This window comes from Pelophylax lessonae (genome assembly GCF_965119305.1).
Source record: "Pelophylax lessonae genome assembly, chromosome: 1".
Taxonomy (NCBI): Eukaryota; Metazoa; Chordata; class Amphibia; order Anura; family Ranidae; genus Pelophylax; species Pelophylax lessonae.
Window position 1 is genome coordinate 705,476,896 of NC_138768.1, and position 25,537 is coordinate 705,502,432.

At 43.1% G+C, this 25,537-nt stretch overlaps 1 protein-coding gene across 1 annotated transcript in view; it reads left to right on the forward strand.

Moving 5' to 3' along the window:
• Positions 1-22,131, forward strand: part of SPCS3 (signal peptidase complex subunit 3) — a 35,143-nt gene extending 13,012 nt beyond the window's left edge. The window contains exons 2-5 of the mRNA XM_082269431.1: positions 9,405-9,478; positions 12,951-13,027; positions 18,457-18,572; positions 21,529-22,131. Coding sequence (XP_082125557.1) covers positions 9,405-9,478; positions 12,951-13,027; positions 18,457-18,572; positions 21,529-21,661 — 400 coding nt within the window. The 3' untranslated portion in view covers positions 21,662-22,131. The remainder of the gene's footprint in view (positions 1-9,404; positions 9,479-12,950; positions 13,028-18,456; positions 18,573-21,528) is intronic.
• Positions 22,132-25,537: the final 3,406 nt, after the last annotated feature.

The following is a 25,537-nucleotide window of genomic DNA, read 5'->3' on the forward strand; positions in this document are numbered from 1 at the left end:
CAAAGGGGTCTGAAAGAATTCCGTTTGCTTTTACTCTTGCTGTAGGGTTTGAGTAAACTTTCGCTATTTTCTGTAACATTAACTCTCCTACTCCAATGTGTTTTAGGACTGAGAACATATAAGACCATTTCACCCGGTCAAAGGCTTTCTCCGCATCTGTGCTCAATATGACGCAGGGGGTCCCAGACGAGCTGGCCATCTGCATCAGATTGAGCACCCTAGTCGTGTTGTCCCTTGCCTCCCTGTCTGCCATAAACCCCACCTGGTCTAAATGTACTATGTTTGGCATATATTTTGTTAATCTTGTAGCAAGTATCTTAGTATATATTTTTAGATCCACATTTAGGAGAGATATCGGTCTATAGCTCCCACACTGCGATGGGTCTTTCCCTTCTTTTAAGATCAATGAGATATGGGCTGTCAGGGTATCTCTAGCCCAGGTCTCATTTGCATCGACCCCATTGTATAGTCTTCCCAGATTTGGACCCAGTATGTGAAATAACGAATGGTAATATTGGTTTGATAACCCATCCGGGCCCGGAGCTTTCCCCTGTCTCATTGATCTCAAAGCTTGCTGGATTTCTTCCTGCGTGATGTCTGTCTCCATAGCTAAACATGCCTCCTGAGGTAATACTGGTAGACCAGATTGTGACAGGTAATTTTCTATCTCTTGCTCGATATTCTCATCTTCCGTCAGGTTATATAGGGTCGAGAAGAAAGATTCAAATTCCCCTGCTATCTGTCCCGGGAGTGCTTTCCTTTCCCCTCCTGGCGCCACTATATAAGGTATATATGACCTCCCCTTCTGATCCCGCACTGTCTTTGCTAACATTTTCCCACATTTATTTGCCGATTCGTATGAGAATCTTTGTGTTACTTGTAGTGCTGCTTTTGCCTTGTATTGGAGTAGATCTGTTATCTGTTTTCTGACTAGTATTAATTCTGCTAGTAAAGGTGCTGATGGTTTCTGCTTATGATTCTTCTCTAGGTTCTTCAATTTCTCTAGTAGTGCCTTTAGGTTACTATTTCTTTCTCTTTTGATTCTAGCCCCATGCTTTATTAGTACCCCTCTTACTACCGATTTATGTGCTTCCCAGAGAGTACCTATCGTACATTCTGCTTGGTCATTAATCTCAAAATAATTTTGTAGTTCCTTCACTACGTCCATTAAAACCTCCTGGTTTTGTAAAAGGCTTTCGTTTAATCTCCAGAAACGTTGTTTATGTGAATTAATGGAGGTCAAGCTATAGATCATTGAAATTGGGGCATGGTCTGACCAACTGATGTTATCTATCCCTGTATTCCTAACCGCCTGGAGTTGGGCATGGGGGACCAGGAAGAAGTCAATCCTGGAGTAGCTTTTATGAGGATTTGAGTAGAATGAAAATTCTTTCTCAGAAGGGTGTTGGAGGCGCCAGATGTCTATTAGCTGTTCTCTATGTAAGATTTTTACCACTCTTCTTCCTATTCCCTGTGGGGTTGCTGATAGCCCATTGGAAGTATCCACTACTGGTGTCAGGGTGATATTAAAGTCCCCCCCCAAAATTAGTTGGCCTTCTGCAAATTCCCTCAAATCCGATAGTGTTCTGGCAATAAACTTATCCTGCTGGGTGTTCGGTACATATAATGTTGCCAATGTAACTTGTATATCTCCTATTTTACCCTTTAGAAACAAAAATCTGCCATTTACATCAATTTTACTTTCTTGATATGTCCATGGTATACTATTAGCGATCAATATCGATACACCCCGAGATTTACTTTGCATATTGGTTGAATGATATACATACGGGAAGGCTCCACTATTGAGGTATGGTAATTTATTTGTCTTAAAGTGCGTTTCTTGAATGAAAGCTATGCTTGTTTTGAGACGTTTTAATTCCATCAATAGAATTCGTCTCTTTTCTGGGATATTTAATCCCTTCACATTAAGGGAGATGAGTTTTACGTCGTCCATCCCCGGGAGGGTGGGAGGGCAGGAGGAGAGCAAGAAAAGCACACCAAGAAAGAAAAGGGAGAGAGAAAAAAAAAAAAAAAAAACCCAGATATATTCCTCTTCCCCTAACTAATCCCCCTGAGTCAACGGCGAGGACCAAGGTTCGTCCCCGCTGGTCCCTCAGTGGGAAGAATATCTATTCTTTTTTTTTTACACACGGCATTTTGCTGCCATTTGTGTGTTTACCTAAATGGGGAAGTGAGCGGAAGAGGCCAATGAGTAAATCCCCTCGCCGCTTCTCCCCCCCCGCCCTTAAATTTCATTTTTCGACCCTTTTATCTGTTATATCCCCGATGTACTCCCAAGATCTTAATTGCTCATACCAGTCCACTTTTCCTCAAGTTTCTCTCCTCCTCTTCCTTTCCTCTCGCCCCGAGAGAAAAAAAAAAAAAAAAAAAAAGAAATTCCCATATCCCTCCTAACCACTCCTCTAATGTATTCAAGTACATCCACAATCAAACTCAAATTTACACTGTTAAATTTATACTTTTATACAGCAGTACCCCCTCTCTCCCGTTCCCCCTGAAAGAGAGGTAGGGGCAGGATATTGACTCTTTAGTTTCAATGGTCCCCAAAAAAAAAAAAAAATAAAAAAAAAAATTGGGGGTGGGGAGGGAGTCCATATCCCTTCTATCCAATCTTCTAATATGTTCAAATACATCTACAATAAAACTCAAATTTGCATCGTTAAATTTATACTTTTATACAGCAATATCCCAGCACTCGCTCCATATGGTGGGGGGGGGGGGGAACCCACATCCCTTCTATACAATCTTCTAATATGCTCCAATAAATCTACAATAAGACTCAAGTTTACATTGTTAAATTTGTACTTTCACCCCCTTCTCTCCCATTCCCCTAAAAAAAAAAAAAAAGAGGTGAGCAGGCTACTGGCTCTTTAGTTTCCTCGGTCCCCACATAGAGGAGGGAGGGAAGAAAGGAAAAAAAAAAACCCCGAAACCCGTGTCGCTATGAAGAGAAGGGGAAAAAAAAAACACCCCTTCATTTACATATCGTGAGAAAAAAAAAAAAACCCATGTCTTATGCACAATTTATTGTGAGAAAAAAAAAAAAAAAAAAGGAACCAAAGAGAACCACCCCGTGATTCAGGGGGAAAAAAAAAAAAAAAAACAAAGAGATCCCCTTCGTTACGTACTATGGACCCCAAAAAAAACCCCTTTTACTAGTATTACTATTAGTGTTATTATGTGAAGGAAAAAAAAAAAAAAAAAAAATACCCTCTGCTCTATTACCACCCCTTATTCCTTGACTCTCCCCAAAACCTCTCTACTCCCACCCCACATTGTGGGCACTTCCATCAGCTACAGTGCATCGTATGTCCACCTCTAGAAAAAAAAAAAAAGAAAAAAAAAAAAAAAAAAAAAACGTTTTTTTTTTTTTTTAAAAAATTCACAAAAAAAGCAAAAAGTTTTTCCTTTCTTTGTCCGTGCGTCACTGGGACAGAGGAAGAAAAAAAAAAAAAAGGAAAGGGGGGGGAATCTTCCAGCCCCCCCTCCTCTCCTCGCTTCCACTTCTCATTTATTCTCTTCATTTTCTTCCTATAGACTGGATTTCTGTATATCGATGATCCCCTCCTCTGTTATTCACCCCGAGGGGTCCCATCCAATTAGGGATATCTATGGGTTCCGTGCCCAGAAATGTAAACAGTGCATATTTCTCCTGTATTCTCCGCAGGGTAAAGTAATGTCCACTCCTACAAAATGTTATGGAGAAGGGAAATCCCCACCTATAAGTACAACCTTGCCTCCTGGCTAGGTCTAGTAGTGGCCTTAACAAAGCTCGTCGTTGTAGAGTCGCTTTAGCGATATCCGAAAAAATTTTTATGGGTGTCCCTTCATAATCCAGCTCTTTCATGCCCCAGGCCAGTCTCAGAATGGATTCTTTGTGTACATAACTATAAAGCTTACATATCACATCCCTCGGGTTGTCTTCCGATCTTCTAGGGCCGGACACCCTATGTATCCTCTCTACCTCCAGCTGTGCCGGGAGTTTATCCCCCATAATTTTTTTAAACACCTGCTTAGATACATCTATAAGCTGTTCCTGCTTTACCGTCTCTGGTAAGCCCCGAATCCTCAGATTGTTTCGGCGACTACGATTTTCGAGATCTTCAAGTTGTATATAAATAGTTCCTTCACTTTCCTCCTGTAAATCTCTTGCATGTTCCAATACCGTTACCCGGTCTTTAATTAAAGCTATTGTTGTTTCATCCTCTGCTACCCGGTTAGCCAACACCTGTATCTCCTTTCTCACCAATTGCATCTCCCTGCGGTGCGTTTCCTCCACTCGTTCAATAATTTGTTCCATATCCATTTTAGTGGGTAATGCACTCAGGATGGCTTTTAATTCGGCTGTCTGGGTTGCAATTTGGGGGTTTACTAGGGGGCTCAAATCTCCTCTTTGACTCCCGTCCTGCCCCACCAGACTGGATTCTCCTGAAGGTGAGGTGACCCGAGAATCGGTCATATCACTAGTCTCTAGGTCAGTCTGTATCTCCTCCCTCCTCTCTGCCATCTCACCTTCCCTGGTTGTTTTTTTTGATAAGAACCGCCTTATTTCTCCCTCTGCTTTATTGTTTACCGGCTCTTTTCCCAAGCTTTTTCTTCCCTTGCGCCTTTTCGACAATGTCATATTATCTATGAGACACTGATGGGTTTTCCTTGAATGCAATCTGAACCACACTTCTAGCAGGCTCCTCTTTCTTACTTTGCTGCCGGGTAAGGACTTAACTGCTAGTGAACCTCCAGCAGGTTTTATTTATAGGATAAAGTGTCTGCTCACCTTCTTCCAAGGTTTACCTCCTCGATGCTCCTGCCATACAGCGTCTCGGCGTTGCCTTCCCTGGAGGTTCCCGTGTGTCTCCGCCTAACCTCCCACAGAGCGGAAGGTGAGCAATCTCCTTAGCAGACTGTCACTGGTCCCCTCGGTCCTGCTGCAGGCAGTGCTTTTTTCTCTCAAGAGCGGTGGGTGAACAACCTCCTTGGCGGTCCGTCACTGACCCCGCCGGTTCTACTGTCTGCCGAGCTCTCTCTCTCAAGAGCGGTAGTTACACACGCTCCTTGGCGGTCCGTCACTGGCCCCGCCGATCCTGCTGCATACGGTGCTCTCCCTCTCCGGACAAGTGATTGAGGGCTGATCCGACCGTGTCACCGTCGACCCCCCGCGCGCTCCACGTGTAGGGCGTCTCTAAGCTACTTAGCTCTGGTGCTCATTCGGGCGGGGGAGAGAGCGCGAAGCTAGGGAGTTCACGGAGCTCTCACTCCCATGACCGCTTCCGACCACGCCCCCACAGCACAGTGCCAAGGTCTTTTTTTTTAGTTGCAGCAGTCTTCATGTATTTGTGGTTAGCGCACCTTTTTTCTTATTTATTTATTCTTTGGATGTGGTTCGGGCAATCAGGGCGGCAACTGAGTCGTTCCAGGAATCGGATTCTCTGTTTGTCCTTACGGATGGACCCCGTAAAGACATGGCCGCGTCTGCTGCGACCATTTCCAGATGGATCAGACAGACGGTGGTGCAAACCTATTCCATTAAGGGTCAGGATCCTCCTTTCCCTGTTAAGGCGCATTCTACGAGGGCGCTTAGTGCCTCCTGGGCCTTCCGTCCTCAGGCGGCCACATGGTCGTCTGTGCACACTTTAACAAAACTTTATAAGGTGGATGTGTTGGCATCTGCAGATGCTTCTTTTGGCCGCAAGGTTTTGCAGGCCGCTGTTGGAGAAGTTTAATCCTCTTTGAGGGTGTATTTGTTTTTGTCAGTTGAGTTCCAGTTGTTTTCTGGTTGAACTCTTGTTTTGCCTGGTTGGCTATGTTTAGCCTTTGGGAAGTGTTTTTTTTTTTTTTTTTTTTTTCTTGCTGTGTTATTCCCACCCCTCATATTGACACTGCTTTGGGACGTCCTATCGGTCAAGAAGATATGGAGCTGTGTCCGTCAATGAACGAAAGAGAGAACTGGATTGTTGTCTTATTGTAAAATCCTTTTTCTCTGATGTTCATTGACAGACACAGCACCCGCCCCTCTATTGAGTTGGGTTTTATGTTCTTCTGACACTGCTTGTTACAAAACTGAAGTCCTATAGCAGGAAGTGGGAGTATACCCCCTGGGACTGCCCTATAGGTAGTGGTCAAATGAATTCTCTGCCTAGTGTCCTACTCCTATGGAGAGCATCATAAACCCATTGGTCAAGAAGATATGGAGCTCTGTCCATCAATAAACCTCAGAGAAAAGGATTTTAAGGTAAGACGAAAATCCAGTTATTTGGCTGGAATAGTCCAGGAATATTATTCGAAGGATGGAGGAGTCTCGGGGGGGGGGGCTGGTGATGGGAACTGAAGGTTGGAGCAGTCCAGACACAAGAATTGAAAGATAGTAAAAACATTGGATAGGATTTGAAAAGTGGAAGAGTCTAGGAATATAAATTGTAGGATGGAAGAGTGCAGGGATAGGAGTGGAGAAGTCCAGGCAGGGAAACCGAGGGACAGAGGAGTCTGAGGATAGTTACTTACTACTATGTGGGGCCCCAGTGGGGGGCTCCTCAGGTGAGATGATCACCATGGAGTCCTGCAGGTGAGTAGTACCATAGGTAGAGGATTCCCTGTGCTGTGTACATGGCAGGTTTGGCGGTGTGATGGGTCTCCTGGAGTCCAGGGTTGGGGGATGTCAGGGTAGAGAAGCTCCTATGCTGTGTACAGGGTTGGGGGTGGGATAGTCTCCTCCTGGAGTCCAGGGTTGGGGATGCCGGGGGTGTAGAAGCTCCTGTGCTGGGACTAATAACTATACAGGTGAGAGGAAAGCAGGGCATCCTTCCTGGACTGTCCGGCACACCCCTCACCATGTCCAGTCCCCTCAGTGTCCTCTACCCGGTCCTCTCACCTGGCCCTGCTGCTCTCCTCCAGCTCGGTCTCGTTGTCCTCCACCGTCGCATCTCCTGCTGGGAAGGCCGCGGCCAGCCAAACATTCCCGGGGGCCACAGTACAAGGGTCCTCTCTTCTCCCTAGAGCTCCATAAGCCCGGCCACCCCATTCTCATCAGCAACAGCGCCATAAAGGACAGGCTGAGCCGCCCGCAGCCCAAGCCCTCCATCACCCTGTCAATATGTGCACACAGGACAGCTCCTCAGACTAATTCCAACACCATTGCTGCCACGACACTTCTGTACTGATAGACCACTCTGCCCCAGGAACAGATTGAGAAATCTCTTACCTCACACCGCTGCCGTAGGGCACTTCTCCTGTCTGTCATGCTGCATTTTTCCCTGCCCACCAACAAACCCTGAATTATTCTATTGGTGAATCAGAGCCATGAGGCAGGTCCGCTATGCCTCCTTGGATACGCTGTGTGTGTCCGTCCTCAGCCAGCTACTGGAGGCAGCCTTACAGCCAATCAAATTCTATTTGCTGGTGATAATGTCAGCTTGGATGGGACGGTGAGGGGAGAGGGAAGGGTAATGATGGAATGTGTCAACACATACATGGCCGGCTTTCGAGTGTTTGCTAAGCCGCCATTGAGATGAGCGTGACAAAGGGAAGGGGTCGGGATGACGTTGGTCACACAATCGCGATTCAGCTGTTCTCTGTATCGATGCAGAATAGTTCAAGGCTGCATCCTGATGCATCGATGCGACGGTTATTTTCAGCACCCCTAGTTGTTAACTTTTTATTGACATGCAGCGAATCACAAAAGCAGTTTGATTCCAATGCGGTTCGGGAAACGTGCAGGGATCGCAGTTTCCTGCACCACATATGTGTAAACCTAGGCTAAAGAATTCTTTATTATAAACATAAAATTATACTTCTAAAGAGCCAGCAGATCAGACACATCAAATTATAGTATAAGCAGATAGAGGCTGTGTAAATGCACTCGGCATAGAGCTGTAGCCTTCAAACAGCTGCTGAATGCCCAGCTCTTCTCTGCTCGTGTAACATTTGGACACAGCTCCTCTCTGCTGTGACAGACAAAATGATGCAGCGCAAATCCTGTAAATAATGGCATAAGAAATAAAGAGTCCCAGAAAGATGAAAGAGACAGTTCCTTAGGTCCAATCTGTGTTGAAAGAGGATATAGGAGACAACGACTCCACACAGTGATCTCCCTCCACCATAAAGCACACTGATGCCCTCACCTCATGATTCGACCACTGTGTTACCAGAGGTCAAAAATTGCAGTGTCAATCCACATCAATAAGCAGGCTTCAGGTACATTCGTATACACTCCTTGATAACTAAGGACCAGATAGGACTCACAGACCGGATTCCCCAAATGTAAACATTCCGAGGTATAAATGAAAGAAGAAAACCTCTAAGTGCAGACTGCCAGTACTAAACTTCCTTTAATAAATATAGTATGCACTTACATGGTAAACGATAAACACAGGCACATCAGTACAGGTGCACATCGATAAGACTTCAGCGTCGTGGGCTGTGCATGCCAGCAGCCAGCCACACACGCTCGGAAGTCGGAACAGCAGCAGCAGCGGGTGACGTCAGACGGATGCGGCTCAACCTCCCGTACGTACGTTACGTCCACCGGGACTTCGTCAGCGTACGTACGGGAGGTTGAGCCGCATCCGTCTGACGTCACCCGCTGCTGCTGCTGTTCCGACTTCCGAGCGTGTGTGGCTGGCTGCTGGCATGCACAGCCCACGACGCTGAAGTCTTATCGATGTGCACCTGTACTGATGTGCCTGTGTTTATCGTTTACCATGTAATATCAGTTACAGCAAACATTCTTTTTCTTTCCAGTTCGACTTTAGAGTGATTTTCGGTGTGGCTTTGAGCCGATTTCACATGTAATGGATCTAAGTCACAATAGAAGTCGCACCAAGTAGTGCAGACAGCTTTTCAAAGTTGCTGTGACTAAAGCTGGATACACAGGTTACAACTTTTGTTGTTCGATTTCCTTTAGATTTACCTTCATCTATGTAGTGCAAGGGCCTGCCTGATTGCATACAAATTGAAAGTGTTAAGGTTTGACCTCATATGGATTTGGTAAATCTAAAGGAAAAAATCTACAGAAAATTTATATAGTGTATATCCAGCTTTAGAGTCACACAGATTTGAACAGGTGCCATTGAAAAGAATAGGGTGCAACTTTGATGTCCAAAGTCGCATGACTAATCACACAAGTGTGGGTGGAAACTTAGGCCACTTTGACCTCAACCATCCAAATAAATGCAAAGGATCTTATTTATTTTAATTTCTCTGCTTATAATTGTGTTACCTGTGAATGCAGGTGAACTGGAGAATATATTCTTTAATAAATCACCTCCAGTAATTTTGTTAGGAAAGGTAAAGGATGCTGAAAGTTTCTAGTTTTGAATTTAATATTCTGAAATTGATTAAAACCTTATTTGGCCATCTGTAATGTTTTATGATCTTTTTCTTTTTAGAGAGAATGTGGAAGACTTCACCGGCCCAAGAGAAAGGAGTGACCTCGGATTCATCATATTTGATATAAATGCAGATATCCTTTATGAAGCACGCAAAATGCTATTATGTGTTATTGTATGGTTTCCCCCACATTCTCTGTCTGAATGCTGATAAACTTAATCCCTTTGATAACATGTTCTGCAGGCAAAAAAATCCCAAGGTTATGTTTACTTTTGTTATCTTTGCCAAAAATACAGCAAATTATTGCAGCAGAGTTTACTTTACTATGAATATATATGCTGCTCTGCCAAAACACAATTTTTTTCTCATGATGTTATATTAGAACATTGCTTTTTAAATGGTTTACAAAGACAAAAATGCTATAATGAAAGGAGACAGATATGAAATATGTCTTAAAGGGTCTCAAACGTGTATTTTCCTGAAGTTTGAATATCTAGAGGTGTCTTATCACAACATATGTGATAAGTCACAGTCTTGTGGACTTTATATTCCCCAGACTGCAGAACCATGCATTTTCTCCTCTCCCAGTAAAGATTGCCTGCTTTGGCGCAGAGAGTTTTGATAAGAGTGTGTGTGTGTATGTATATGTGTATGTGTGTGTGTGTGTGTGTGTGTGTGTGTATGTATGTGTGTATATATATATATATATATATATATATATATATATATAGTGGGTACGGAAAGTATTCAGACCCCCTTAAATTTTTCACTCTTTGTTATATTGCATCCATTTGCTAAAATCATTTAAGTTCATTCTTCTTCCTCATGAATGTACACATAGCACCCCATACTGACAGAAAAACACAGAATTGTTGACATTGTTGCAGATTTATTAAAAAAGAAAAACTGAAATATCACATGGTCCTATTTAGTAGAAGCCCCCTTTTGATCTAATACAGCCAGAAGTCTTTTTGGGAAAGATGCAACAAGTCTTTCACACCTGGATTTGGGGATCCTCTGCCATTCCTCCTTGCAGATCCTCTCCAGTTCTGTCAGGTTGGATGGTAAACTTAAATGATTTTAGCAAATGGCTGCAATATAACAAAGAGTGAAAAGTTTAAGGGGGGTCTGAATACTTTCCGTACCCACTGTATTTATGTATGTATGTGTGTGTATATGTGTGTATGTGTGTATATATATATATATATATATATATATATATATATATATATATATATATATATATATAGTGTTACATAGTTGCATAGTCAGGTTGGAAAAAGTCCATCCGGTTCAACCAACAAAAAAAAACGGTATTGAAAACCCAACCATACAATCCCATATACACAATCCTTTGCCTGTTTATTAATCCTATACCTGCTGTTAATCCAGAGGAAGGCGAAAATAAACCCCAGCAAAGCATGATCCAATTTGCTTTTTTTCCAATTTGGGAAAAAAAATTTCTTCCTGATCCCCCGAGAGGCAATCAGATATTCCCTGCATCAACTTTACCTAAAAAAAAAATTTTAGTACCCATTTATATTATGTACACCTAGGAAAGAATCCAGGCCTTTTTTAAAGCAATCTACTGAGGTAGCCAGAACCACCTCTGGAGGGAGTCTATTCCACATTTTCACAGCTCTCACGGTGAAGAAACCTTTCCGTATTTGGAGACTATATATGTATGTATATATAATATGTATGTGTTTAACTTTTTGAGTCTAGAACAGCCGTTTTTAATCTTTTAAACACAAAGGAACCCTTGAAATGACTTTGCAATCTCCGACTCCTTTTTTTAGCAGAGGCTCCCTATCTACAATTAATGCTACATTAATGTGATGGTCTGTGGGAAGAGTGCTCCTTACACCTTTGGTTAATGGGAAGAATTACACTCTTACAGATTGGCTACGACAGGTGGCAGTGGGAACTTATCTGAGAAGCAGAAATTTCTCCCTATTCAAATATTTTCTTAGATCAAGTAACACAGAGGGCCATCACATGTAAAATAACAGCTATCGTAAATAAAAAAATAGTTCAACTCAGGGATAGGTACCATATATCAAGTTCCGTTGACATGTCAGAGCAAATAACCCAACACAACAGGTCAATCGACTCATGAACAAATATTGTCAATCATTTAGTAACCTAAAAGCTAAAATAGACGTATTGAATGTAGTGAGCTGACAACTGGATGGCCCATCCCAGCCATGGCAGAACTAGGACCAAGCAAAGATGATGGATTATACAGCAATGTTCTAGTAAACAAAAGTAAAAGTTAGAAGAGTAATGGGAGAAGAAGGGGAGAAAGGGTAAGGGGAAAGGGATGGTTCCTGGGTTGAACTGGTCCCAGTTCCAAGAACACAATCAACTGACAAAGATAACAGGTCAGCCAAGGCATCGTGAGGGAGGCATCAAAATTTGGTGGCAAAAATCTGTTAACCCAATGCTGCCAGATTTTAGTGTATTGTTACACCTTATCCTGGAGCATTGCCTCTACTTGGACGTGTATCAAGTACCATTAGCCACCTGCTGACCAGCTGCCTTAGTTTTGCTGCGGCAGGTGGGCTCTGTTATGCAAAACTACGTACATGTACATCGCTTCGTGGAGCAGCTAGTGTGGGCGCGCGCACCAGTTGGCTAAAGGGGGAGCCAATCAGCAGGTCCGGCGGCCGCGATGTTCCCTGGGCACCTGCGATCGCTCTCCGTGGAGACAGAACCGCGGTATGCGGATATAAACACAGAAGACTGCGAACACAGGGATTCTGTGTTCCTCCTATTTAGGAACACAGGTCTCTGTGTTTATCCAGTGAGCCCACCCCCACACAGTTAGAAAGCACCCCCTAGGCACACATTTAACCCTTTGATTGCACCTAGTGTTAACCCCTTTCCTCCCAGTGTCAGTACAGTAACAGTGCATATTTTTAGCACTGATTACTGTAGTAATGTCACTGGTCCCCCCCAGAAGTGTCAGTTAGGTCCCGATATGTCGGCCGCAGTGTCGCAGTCCCGCTAAAACACAGGTTGTCGCCATTAATAGTAAAAAAATATAAAAATGACATAAATCTTTCCCCTAGTTTATAGATGCAATAACTTTTACGCAAACCAACCAATATACACCTATTTGGATTTTTATCTTTACAAAAATATGTAACCGAATACACATTGGCCTAAAATTATGAAATTTTTTTTTTTATTGGAAATGTTTTCTAACCGAAAGAAGTAAAACATTTTTTTTTTTTTTTCAGAATTGTCGCTCTTTTTTTTGTTTATAGTGCAAAAAAATAAAAATCACAGAGGTGATCAAATAACACCAAAAGAAAGCTCTATTTGTGGGGAAAAAAAAGACATTCATTTTATTTGGGTGCAACGTCGTACGACCGCGCAATTATCAAAGTAACAGTGCCATATTACAAAAAATGGCCTGGTCATTAAGGGGTAAAACCTTCCGGTCCTTAAGTGGTTAAGAAGATATGTCAGCTCTCCCCTTATTAGTTTAAGTATTAGCGAAATGGTAGATCACGGCTATCTGGAAGAGCAATTGCTGTTTATAAATTTACTATAAAGAAGCAACCCTGACATTTTGTTGTTTTTCTTAATTACCTTACATTTGCAGCCAATATTTGACTGGAATGTCAAGCAGCTGTTTATATATCTGTCTGCGGAATATGCCACTAAAAGTAATGTAAGTATGATTTGTCTTCTTTCTCATTCTAAGCTGTCTTATGGATGTTGCAAAAATCGGTTTAAAGAGACAATGGGGTGAGATTTACTAATACTGGTGTACACAGGAACTGGTGCATCTGTGCTAAGTAACCAATCGGCTTCTAACTTCAGCTTGTTCAATGAAGCTTTGACAATAAAACCTGGAATCTGATAGGTTTCCATGCACAGCTGCATCAGATCAATTTTGCAGCAGTTTTAATAAATCCCCCCCAATGTTAGATTGCCCATTCATTGCAAAATGAGTCAATTCTTATTATTCATCCCCCTGGCATTTATACTTGCCAAGCCTCATGATCCTTTGATTTCTTCCTGCACTATCTGAGCCCTAGCTAACAGAGTGGGGCTTTTAGGTATGGGGAGCATGTGACCTCCTCTGTGACAGTGGTTTTACCTATTGGTGAAAGCAGGCATCTTGCACAGTATGACAGGCTTGCCTCTTAATTTTTCCTCCGCTAGAAATAACAGATCAGTGCTTGGTCCTCCATCTCTCCTGTACTTGCAGATTAGTGGTTGGCCTTTGGGGGGTACAGTGATGCAATTTCTACGCATGCAAGTATATCACATGTACACTGATATCACGTGTACACTGCAAGTCTCCTTTGCCAAAAAACCCCCCTTCCTGGCAATTTTTTCCCCTACATCAGTTCTTCTTGAGATAACATTTGCCAACACCCCCCTGGACTGTGTTTATTAGTCAATTTGAAAAATATCTGCTGTGGTTGCAGATGAGCTTTAATACTACTACTTTACGTCATGTTAAAAGCACCAATTATTTATTTATTTTTTTATAGTAGAAAAAAAAATATTTCAGTAAAGTTAGCAGGGCATCATAATACTACTTTTGTCTATTGTACAGTCGAGCAAAGTTTATAAACCCTTTAACTTTATGCCATCCTGTTTAAAACTTTATTCCACAAACCAAGGCTTTGGTACAGACAGATCCAAATTCAACCGGTTCAACAGGGACTGACTGAATTTCCATCTATGTGGGCCCCCCCCCCCCCCTCCCTCGTTAGACCAATTTCTGTCCAATGATCTTGCTGGAAAACGTATCAATTAGCGGCTGCTAATCAATACGTTTTCCAGCAAGATCATTGCTGTTTTAATATAATGTCCTTGATCTTGCAACAAAGCGCTCAAATGTGAACCGGGCCATTAAAATGAATGGGATTTTGCTTGTTAAGCGTTCCCGAGCATCGAACTGAAAAACGCTAAAGTGTGAACGGGTCCATAGCTAAACAAACATTTGTGTTGGTTTCTATTTTAACCACCTCCTTCCCAAGCCTATTCAGACACTTCACTCCTACATGTAAAAACTACTTTCTTTTGTTAGAAAATTACTTAGAACCCCCAAATATATATATATATATATATATATATATATATATATATATATATATATATATATATATATATATATATATATATATATATAAATATATAAATTTTTTTATTTTTTTTTTAGCAGAGACCCTATAGAAAAAATGGCGTGTGTTGCAATTTTTTTATGTCACACAGTATTTGCGCAGCGGTTTTTCAAACGCAATTTTTTTGGAAAAAACACATACTTGAATTAAAAAAAAAAAAACAGTAAACATGTTGCGCTTTAAAATTGCGTCTACCCGTGGAATGTCGGCAAACTACGGTGCCTATAATTCACCATATGCGACGCTTTAAACACCTTTACGGGTTACCGGTTTAGAGTGGCACAGGGGGTCTGGTGCTAGAATTATTACTCTCGCTCGGAAGTTTCGCAACAATACCTCACGTGTGGTGCAATCGCCATTTACATATGTTTTCGCATTTGTGCACAAGTACGGTGGGACAGGAGCGCTTCAAATTTTTTAAATTTATTTTATGCTAATTTTTTTTTGTACAATCTTTATTACTATCACAAGGGATAAACAACATCCTTGTGATAGCATGGGCTGTGACAAGTCCTCTTTATGGAGAGATTTGGGGTCTATTAGACCCCAAATCTCCCCTCTGGCCCCCTGCCCCATGCAGCCGATCGGACTGAGATTGGCCTGATCAGCTGCTTCTCTGGCCACTGGTGGCCAGGTAAACAAAGGGGCGGAACCAGAAGTGACGAATACTCGTTGCTCCCGGTCTTCAGGGTTAAGGAGAGAGGGGGAACGATGTCAGTTCCTCTTTCTTTCCAAGGCAGCCATCCCTCCTGGCCGCATCGCTCCTGGCCTCCACGATGGGACTGGAGAGCCTGGTAGAGGCTGCAGCGGGAGGGGGGTGGGGACCCCCTTCCACCACCCGCAGAAGGGATCGAGTGGCTAATTAGGGGTACGTCCTTAGGTGGCAAATGGTTAAACATAAAGCTTATTGTATGAAGTGTACTACCTCTTGATGCTGAAATCTTTATCCATAATATCAAGGGATAAACTCAATGTCAGTCTATCCGCTTTCTACTTTTCTAAAGAAAGGTATACATTAAATCCTTCTGAAAGGTCTTTTTCCATATGTTTCTTTACTTAGACTCTCTAGCAGCACTTACTGGCTCTGGAACAAAGATTTGGGCTCAACAATCGGCAAAACCCCTAGTTAACCACTTTAGCCCCAGCCCTATTTCGGACACTTTTTGTTCACAAGTTAAAACCAGTATTTTTTCCTAGAAAACTACTTAGAACCCCCAAACATTATATATATTTTTTTAGCAAAGACTCTGGAGAATAAAATGTCGGTCATTGCAAAATTTTTTGTCACGCGGTATTTGCGCAGCGGTCTTTAAAACGCCATTTTTTTGGAAAAAATTTGAAAAATCACATTTCACTGCATTTAAAAAATACTAAACAGTAAAGTTAGCCCATTTTTTTTGTATATTGTGAAAGATGATGTCACGCCGAGTAAATAGATACCAAACATGTTACGGTTTAAAATTGCGCCCCCCCGTGGGATGGCGACAAACTACGGTCAATAGAGATCTCAATCTGCGACGCTTTAAATTTATTTAACGGTTACCAGTTTAGAGTTAGAGTGTAGCTCTTTTTTTTTAATTATTGCCCACGCTCTGGCGATCGCGGCGATACCTCACATGTGTGGTTTGAACAGCGATTTCATTTGCGGCTCGACTTGCGTATACGTTTTTTTTTGTGCGCGAGCTAACGGTGACGGGGACGGCTAAATTTTTTTTTTTTTTTTTTTCCTATTTATTTTTTCTTTTTTTTTAAACTTTATTACAGGTTTTTAAAAAAAAAAAAAATCTGATCACTTTTATTGCTGTCACAAGCAATGTAAACATCCCTGGTGACAGCAATATGTCGTGACAGGTACTCTTTATGGAGGGATCGAGGGTCTAAAAGACCCTAGACCCCTCCACTACACTTCCCTGTATGCAAAACGCCGAAAACGGCATTTTTGCATACAGCCGTTTTTCAAATCTGCCGCCTTTTGCAGCACAGTAACCCGGACGTGACGTCATGGACGCCGCCTCCGGGTTACGTCATCGGAGACCCGATCGATGCCGTTTCCGGCATTCATCGGGACTCCATCCAGCCGGCGGACGTGCCGGCTGGGTGCTCGGGGCTCCCGGTGGGACGGTAGCCCCGAGCAAAGCCGCGGAAGGCGGCGGGAGGGGGGGGACGTCCCCTCCCGCCCCCCCCGGGTAACGATCGAGCGGCTCCCGAGCCGCATCGATCGTTACCGACGGAAAGCCGACCGTCGGCTTCAAACAACGGTACCGGGATGATGCCTCTAGCTAGAGGCATCATCCCGGTATAACCCCGCAAAGTCTGATGACGTAGAGGTTACGTGACTGGTAGTAAAGTGGTTAAAGGGCAGGCCACTGCACACAGGGGCACCGGGACAGGACACCAGGGGATCTCTTCCCAACAAAGATAAAAAACCTTATTAAAGGATAAGTCCACCCTAACACTAAAATTCCTGAATACTTTTTTTTAAGCCAATCCCACGCTGAGCTGTCAGCCGAGGTGCAGGGGACACAGCTGACAATGGAAACTTCATAGTAACTTTGTAGGTGATGTCCCTTCCCATTAATTTTGCAGCCATTGTCAGCCATGTCCTCTGTAGAACTTCCGCCGCTGGAGATTGCGTCAGATTGGCTTCAAAAAAGGGATGTATACTGATTTCTTCTTTACAGGGCTAGATGGGTTAGTGTTTGTGGAGATCTATGGATGCAGGGGTTTTAGTTATAGGGTGGATTTATCCCTTAAGAACCCTACAGAGGTCCCTGCTGTATCCAATAGTAAAAAAAATGTGTTTTCCTGGTGTTTAGTTTCAAAGAGTCAGATTTTGGTTTAGAATTTACCATTGTTCATTAATCCCAATAAAATTGTAGACAAAAGGCGTTTACCTATTTTAAGCAGCATTTGGGACCTCATTTTGTAATGTGCATGTATTTGTTGAAAATTACAGCTTTGGTATTGGGTCTTTGCATTTAAATCTAATATTAAAGGATAAGTTCACTTTAGGAAACATGTTACATGGTCCAACTGTTTTTTAGGCTACGTTCACATGTGGGCATAGCGGATCACGGGCAGAATCCCCACGATTCTTCCCGCGATCCAGAATCATTGCAAATAGCGGGACGCCTGTGCGATGCTCGTGATTTGCAATGGCACCACAAACGCTGTGCGATGTTGCCGCAATTTCCGTCTGCCGAATCGCAGTAACATCGCGCAAACAGAATCGCGGGATGCATGACTCCCAAAAAGGTACAGGAGCTTCTTTTGTGTGTTATGCAGTGATTCTGCCCGTGATCCGCTATGCCCACATGTGAACGTAGCCTTAAGGAGAAACATATAACATGTTCCCGCTTCTGTAACGGCTCTGCGATCTGAGCCCTCTGTGTGACTGCAGTATGGGGAGAAGCTCCAGCCGTCACTAAAAGAGTGGCTCCACCCACACAGCTGCATCATTCATTTATAGAGAGCCATGAATGGTGCTGTCTGGTAGTTCATTGTCTATTAGTTCCTGCGTCATTCATTCTCAGAGTTCTGGGAATGGAAAACTACAAGTACTGAAAGCCTTTGCGGCTGTCTGCTTGTAGTTCTCAATGAACTACCAGGGCATTGTTGAGCATTGTGGTAGTTCGTTGTCTCTTCTATCCATGTGCATCTGCCTGCCAGTACGAGTTATTAGCAGACAGATACACACTCACAAGTCTGCAGGAGTCCTGCATGGCACCCGTGACATGCTGATTGCAGGTGCAATGCTTTCCAAGCTCTCGGTAAAAGAAATTATAGATGCCCATTTACCCAAAAAAGATGTGCATTTATTTTTTTAAAAAGGTGAACTTCTACTTTAGGGTATTGACCGTACTTTACATTATTTTTTCTTCAATGTACATGATTAATTTGTATGCTCTGTCACAAAATCTGCAAAATATTAATCCTGAATGTCTTGCTGATTTCCTTTTAGGCTTTAAACCAGGTTGTGCTATGGGACAAAATCATCCTCCGGGGTGATAACCCAAAATTGTCTTTAAAGGAGATGAAATCAAAGTATTTTTTCTTCGATGATGGAAACGGTCTGAAGTAAGCATCTGGAAAAAATATAATTTTATTAAGATGTGCTCTCCTCAAGAAACGAATGCAAGAGATAAAATGTATAAGGTGAAACCTGACAAAATAAGCTGATTTCTATTTACTCTTTGGCGCACAGAAAGTTTAGTGACTTGATTTGTGGCGACAGAAGGAAGGGTTCTGTACAGGATCAGGATGTCAGAAGTACTTCAAAGTGGTGCTGTTTAATTATATGATTTGATATTCCTTGTACTACACATTACTGAACAAACATGGTGTTACTTGTCGAAATCTGAAACGATTGATCAGAAATATGATTATTAAATTAGCTATAGGTTCCTCCTATCACAGTAGTAGTAGTAGTAATAAAGGGCATGTAAAAGTATGACAGAGAAGTCCTAAATAACAGAAAAGGCACATTTTTTTTAATTCTATAGCCGAATTTTATAAGTGTATGGAAACAAACCACGCTGGGTAATATGTGCAGTATTCATGACACTTATATAGGGCATTCAATGATCTAAAATGCAGAAACAAGAGAAAACCACCAGGAGCTTTTATTATCCATACTTATGATGGCCATATTGGTTTCCTTTTTGTGGGTTTTTTTTCCCCTTTTATTTGCACCTGTTCTGAGGGGTGTACTCACATTTGTGTGTTTGTATAGGGCTACAAGATTGTGGAATTCTCTACCACAAGAGGTGGTTTCTGCGGGTAGTATGGTGGCTTTCAAAAGACTCTTAGACTTGCATCTCAAGGATCAGAACATTCAGGGGTATGTGAGATGATTACAGCCACACACATCTACACAGGTTGAACTAGATGGACTATTGTCTTTATTCAACCTCACATATATGTGTATACATATAGATGGAGATAGGTGTGTGTGTGTGTGTGTGTGTATGTGTATATATATATATATATATATATATATATATATATATATATATATATATAGTGTATATATACACACACACTTGTGCTCAAAAGTTTTTATATACCATGGCAGAATTTATGATTTCTTGGCCATTTTTCAAAGAATATGAGTGATAGCTCTTGTACCTTTTTTGGGCGTCATGCGATCCGCGATTTTGTTTGCGCGATGTTACCGCGTTTCGGCAGGCGGAAATCGCGGCAACATCGCACAGCGTTTGGGGTGCCATTGCAAATCAGCGGCAACGCACAGGCGTCCTGCGATTTGCAATGATTTCCAGATCGCGGGCAGATTTGCGGTGATTCTGCCCGCGGTCTGCTACGCTAACGTGAATGTAGCCTCATGTTGTTGTACCTAGTCTTTGTTTGTGGGAACTTTAAGTATATACATTTACTGTCCTGCATGCACTGCCTATATGGATGTACCCCTATCTTTTCACAAATACTTCAGATTTCCAAAAATGTAAGTACACACGTCAGTCTATCCTTTTGGAAAATTTGCGGGAATGATCTTTATGTTCGTACTCATTATTAGGTTAATTTTGCAATCTAAAATATCAGGATAGGGAAAAATGGGGCAGTTATTTTCATAAGAGTAGATTTAAAAAATTAATCACATGACTGAAAGTAAAGATTCTTCTCCTTGTGTTAAAACTTTAACTGAACCTACGAAGACAGGAGTCTTCAAACTATGGCCCTCCAGTTGTTCAGGAATTGTCAGAGTTTTACAATGCCTCATGGAATGTGTAGTTCTGCAACAGCTGGAGGGCCGCAGTTTGAGGATCCCTGTACGAAGACTTTACGGACAGCTGATTTCAACAAAAATAAAATAGTAAAAGCATAACAGAGGTGGTCATGCCAGTCTTTTACATGGTATAATTATCTTAAACGTAAAACATGTAAGGACTGTATGCAGTAGCTGCCAGATGCTGAAGTGATAGATGGTCGCAGGCAAAATGGCTAGCAGTTGTGGGCACCATAATACACATGGGCAACTAGCTGCCCTGTCCTTGTCAAGCCAGTTCTTACAAAATGATTTGCGTTTGCTTGATATCAGAATGTAAATTGTGTTAGCTAAGCAACCTTCCAGCTAACAAGTAGTGTATGACCCAAGTAGTAAATGCATTTTGCAATCACATTGCTGAGACACTAAGGACCTGTGTCAATGGGTTTTTGTTCTCTTAAATGATTGTATATGATCACCTTGTAAAACAACCCATTCAGTTTAAATCAAAATGAAAGGCAACACATTATATACACCTATACAGAGTTAATGGAGGGGAAACGGCAAAGCACTAAACTTCCCAGTAAAAGGCTGTGCCTGGGGGTGGAGCTGGGTGTTGTCAAGACAAGGCTGGTCATTGGATGAGGGCACACTGAGTTCCCAGTATAGCTAGAGAACTGACCACAGTGAAGTGTAGCCTCATGCCTAGTGTGGCCAGTTAATAGGAAATCAGAAGGACTAGCAGGAACACCAGAGTTTTCACACAAAGGAAGCAATACAAGAGAACAGGATACGTTTTCATGCAAGTACATGGTACAGCAGTCAAATATATGGGAATGTAACACCCTAAAACAGCACAAATGCAACTTTCGTTGAATTCTGAATGATCTCCGAAGCATCTCAAACTGATGCCATTGACACAAGACACAAGTCTGTTAACACTGGTCCTAATTGTGCCTAATTGACCGCTTTATCGATGCGGTCTATAGACCTTAAATTACACCCAATTTATCTTCCTTCAGCCAGATTGCACTACATTCTTGTCTGACGGGGGCCCCTAAACATATAAACTGTCTACTTTTATGGAAGCAGTAGATTAAATGGTTATAAGTCCCTGATGTTCCCTCAGACACAGGCAATGCTGGAATCATTTGTCATTGCCACTCACGTCCTTCATATTCCTATTGATGTGAGCAGGAATTTGTTTCCAAATTGAACATCCTGAACACTTATACCAAAAACAGCCTTATTTATCGTGCGAGTTGCAACTGTGGTCTCTCATGGTGGTAATCTCTTCTTGTTTTCTTCTAGGGGAAATCGGAATATAACACTGACCCTTTCCTGGAATGTTGTCCCAAATGCTGGCATCCTTCCTTTGGTCACTGGATCAGGCCATATTTCTGTTCCATTCCCTGATACCTATAAAACCACAATGAACTATTAAGTTATTGCAATGTTTTCCTAACTTGATTTTTTATATATTTGGTCCTGTACATCTTGAAAATAGCCTGCCTAATTTTCCTACCAAAATAAAGAGACATGTTTTATTTACAAAAAAAAGAAAAAACTGCACTTGGCAATAAAACGTTTTATTCTGAAATGTAATGGCCATGTGGGTAACAGCATCATTGTAAATACTGGTAAGAAGCCACAATTTTTTATTTTTTTATTTTGAGCAATTCATGTATGTTTAGTCTCCCTGGTTATTTGGGGGAAAACAAGTTGTACCCATCTGTTACGAGCAATGCAATCATTTTTCGTTCATAATGGCTGAGCCAGCTGAGTAAATGTGATGAATGTATTGTTTTTTTTTTTTTACTAGGATAATCTTTCTGGAAATACATTATGCTGTCATCTATTGACCAATGTGAGCAGTCCAAACACTGTTTTCAAATAAAACTATCCAACATGGTGTACAGATTCCTTCCTGACTTTTCTTTGTAGTCATAGTGTATATTACTAACTGCTATTTAAAGCACTCCTCTACATATTTAAAGGAAAGCTGTGGGTAACCATGTTTCATCAAGAAAGATTCTGAAATTCTGTAAATTTGAGGTATTGCAGGCATGCTTTTACGTACAGCACATTTCCTGTCCCTTGGTTTGGGGGAATCTTAATAGGCACCGTGGTTGACTACTGCAGTATTCATGCTCCAAGCATACACTTGCAGGCTGGAAGTATGCCTGGCAACAGGAACAACTGCAAGGCTTGGTTTAGGAGCTGACGCTCCATGAGGCTTGGTTTAGGAGCTGACGCTCCATGAGGCTTGGTTTAGGAGCTGACGCTCCATGAGCCTTGGTTTGGGAGCTGACGCTCCATGAGGCTTGGTTTAGGAGCTGACGCTCCATGAGGCTTGGTTTGGGAGCTGACTATTTTTAAAGAAAATACCGGCATATAGGTAAAAGCCTACCCTATGCAATGATGCAGGCGCCATCCTCTCGTAGGCCAGACTTGCAGGCCGCCGCCAGCCTTCTGTAAACCATCCGCAATCCGCCGGTAAGAGCACACAGGATCGGAAGCCGCCGCCATTTTTCTGTAGACCGCATGGATCCTGCAGGACTACAGACTGCATTGCCTACACAGGCCGCCCGCAGGTCACGCAGGCTGCCATTTTGCCGTAGCCTGGTGTCCTCTGCATGGGGGCGGCCATGTTTGGTGTGCCCAAGCTACCTCGAGGAGTAGCGGAGAACGCCGGAAGGCGTGTAAAAGGGGGCGGAGCCACTTCCTTTACCCGGGAAAGCTATCACAGGACTTCCTAGTCTGAATAGGACAACGCTGGGAGCAGTTTTAAGCTTCTCTACATCAGGTGGTGAGCCCTTGGGGTCTCTCTCTCTTTCTGTAGGGGTCCAGAACAGGTACGCTGAGGGGCGCTGTTGCGCTGGGGGATTACAGATATAAAAAAAAAAAAAAAGAGAAAAAATATGTATATTTTTATTTTAAAATTTTTTACTGGCAAAGTGTCCTGGATTAGCATGGACCCTGCCACACATCTATCTCCACCTGATCCCCTCGAGTGGCTGCAGGACCCTCCAGTTCCCCACTTACTATTGATGCATTATCAGCGGTTATGGAGTCTTTTATATCCTGGGTGGAAGTGGCCTGTCAGGGATGGGGCGCAAGGAAGCGACCCCCGCCTTCCCCTAAATTCATCTGAAACTTCAGATTCAGAGTCTGAACCTGTCACTGCAAGTGCAGGTCCCTCATCTGGGGCTGGTGTCTCAGGTACTGTCTCCTCAGACAGTGAGGAGGGCGTTTCGGCATCCGCCATAGCCCAAGAAGAAGCGTTGGTGAACGCACTAATTGTGAGACTGAGATCCCTTTTGGTACTAATAAACAGACCAAAATGGCGAAAGTGTTTTGCCCAAATGTATTGGTAATAGCATTAAAGAAGAATGGGGTCATCCAAAACGAACCCCTGTTTTTTTCCAAACGCATTATTAGGCGTTATCCGTTTGAGGAATTCCTCCTCAAGAAATGGAAAGTGCCACCTGTGGTGGATTTACCAATTTCCAGGTTAAATAAAGCTACGGTGATCCCATTGGAGGACGCTCCGTCCTTTAGGGATCCGGTGGATCGTAAGGTGGAAGCTGTGTCTCGCGCCATCTTTTCCTTGATTGGGTCAGCTTTTTAGACCAGTGATTGCAATTAGTTTGGTTTTACAAACATTGACAGAATGGACCAAGTTGTTACACCGGGACTTAGAGGGGACAAGCATCCCCCCGGCAGTATCAGACCTGCTGGAGCAGATGATACAAGGGCTACAGTTTGTCGGTGACGCTACTCTGGACGCCACTCCAGGGTTGGGGCGGGCATCAATTTCAGCAGTCGTCCTCAGGTGTGTACTGTGGCTAGGGTGTTGGTCGGCGGACCAAGATTCCAAAGAAACTTTGGCTAATCTCCCTTTTCAGGGGGATCGCCTATTTGGGGCCACCTTAGATGAGATTATCAAGAATCTCACTGGAAGCAAAAGTACTTTTTTGCCACAGAGCACTAAGGGTAAGGGACCTCGTCAGAGACGGGAGCCCTCCTTTTCCGCTCATAAGAAATTTTTTCGCTCCGCTGGGACGGGCGATAAAGCTAAGCCCTCCAAAACTCCTTCAGGAGGTTTCAGGGGGCGCTGGTCGGGCAAACAAGAGTTCGGCTCTTCCAAACCTGAAGATAAGACTATTAAAGCCTGAAAGTGCGCCCCCACCCATACTTGGGGTGGGGGGATGTCTTCGCCGGTTTCCGGATCCATGGCTTTCCAGAATCCCGGACAATTGGGTTCGCGAAGTCAGGAGGTCAGGTTACAAGATCGAGTTTCAATCTTTCCCACCGGTGCCATTCTTCCCCTCCAAGATCCGACTATCCCCGGATCGCCTAGAAGCTTGGCGGGGGGCGGTCACGGATTTAATGCAACAAGGAGTGGTGGTCCACGTTCCTTGGACAGAGCGTTTTCAAGGGTTTTATTCGAACCTTTTCACAATACCAGAAAAGAGGGCAAGGTGCGTCCAATTCTGGACTTAAGAGCACTCAATCTTTTTGTCAAGGTACAAAAATTCAAGATGGAGTCCATTCGCACAGTAGCGGCCTCCCTGCATCAGGGGGATTTTCTGGCATCCATAGACATCTAGGATGCCTATCTTCACATTCCTATTTACGCAGGACATCAGCGTTTCCTGCGTTTTTCCGTAAAGAGAACCATTATCAGTTTGTGGCGTTACCCTTTGGTCTCGCCTTGGCTCCTCGGGTCTTCACAAAGGTGTTGGCCCCAGTGTTGGCGCTGTTGCGGCAACGAGACATATCGATTCTAGGTTACCTAGACGATCTTCTGCTTCGTGCAGAGTCTCCGCAGACTCTGTTGCTAACTTAGAGATCACCATAACCTCTTTGCAAGAGTTCGGGTGGCTGGTGAACTTACAGAAGTTCTCTCTGGTTCCCACCAGGAGGCTGGAATATCTGGGTCTAATTTTTAGACACATCCAGGGCAAAAGTGTTTCTCCCTGCGGAGAAACTCCAGAAGATTCAATCAACAATTCAGTTGTACTATCTGACAACTGGCCTTCCCTTCGGACTTGCATGAGAGTCCTGGGTTTGATGGTGGCTTTTTTTGAAGCAGTATAATTTGCCCAGTCCCATACCCGAATCCTTCAAAAAGAAATTCTTCTCAAATGGAATCGGAATCCAGATTTCATGGACAGTCGGATCCGACTGAGCGAGCGGACCAGGAAGTCTCTGGTCTGGTGGCTTCGATCTCCGATGCTCAGCAGGGGAAGTCATGTCTTCCAATAGATTGGACGATTTTCACCACGGATGCCAGTCTATCCGGGTGGGGAGGAAT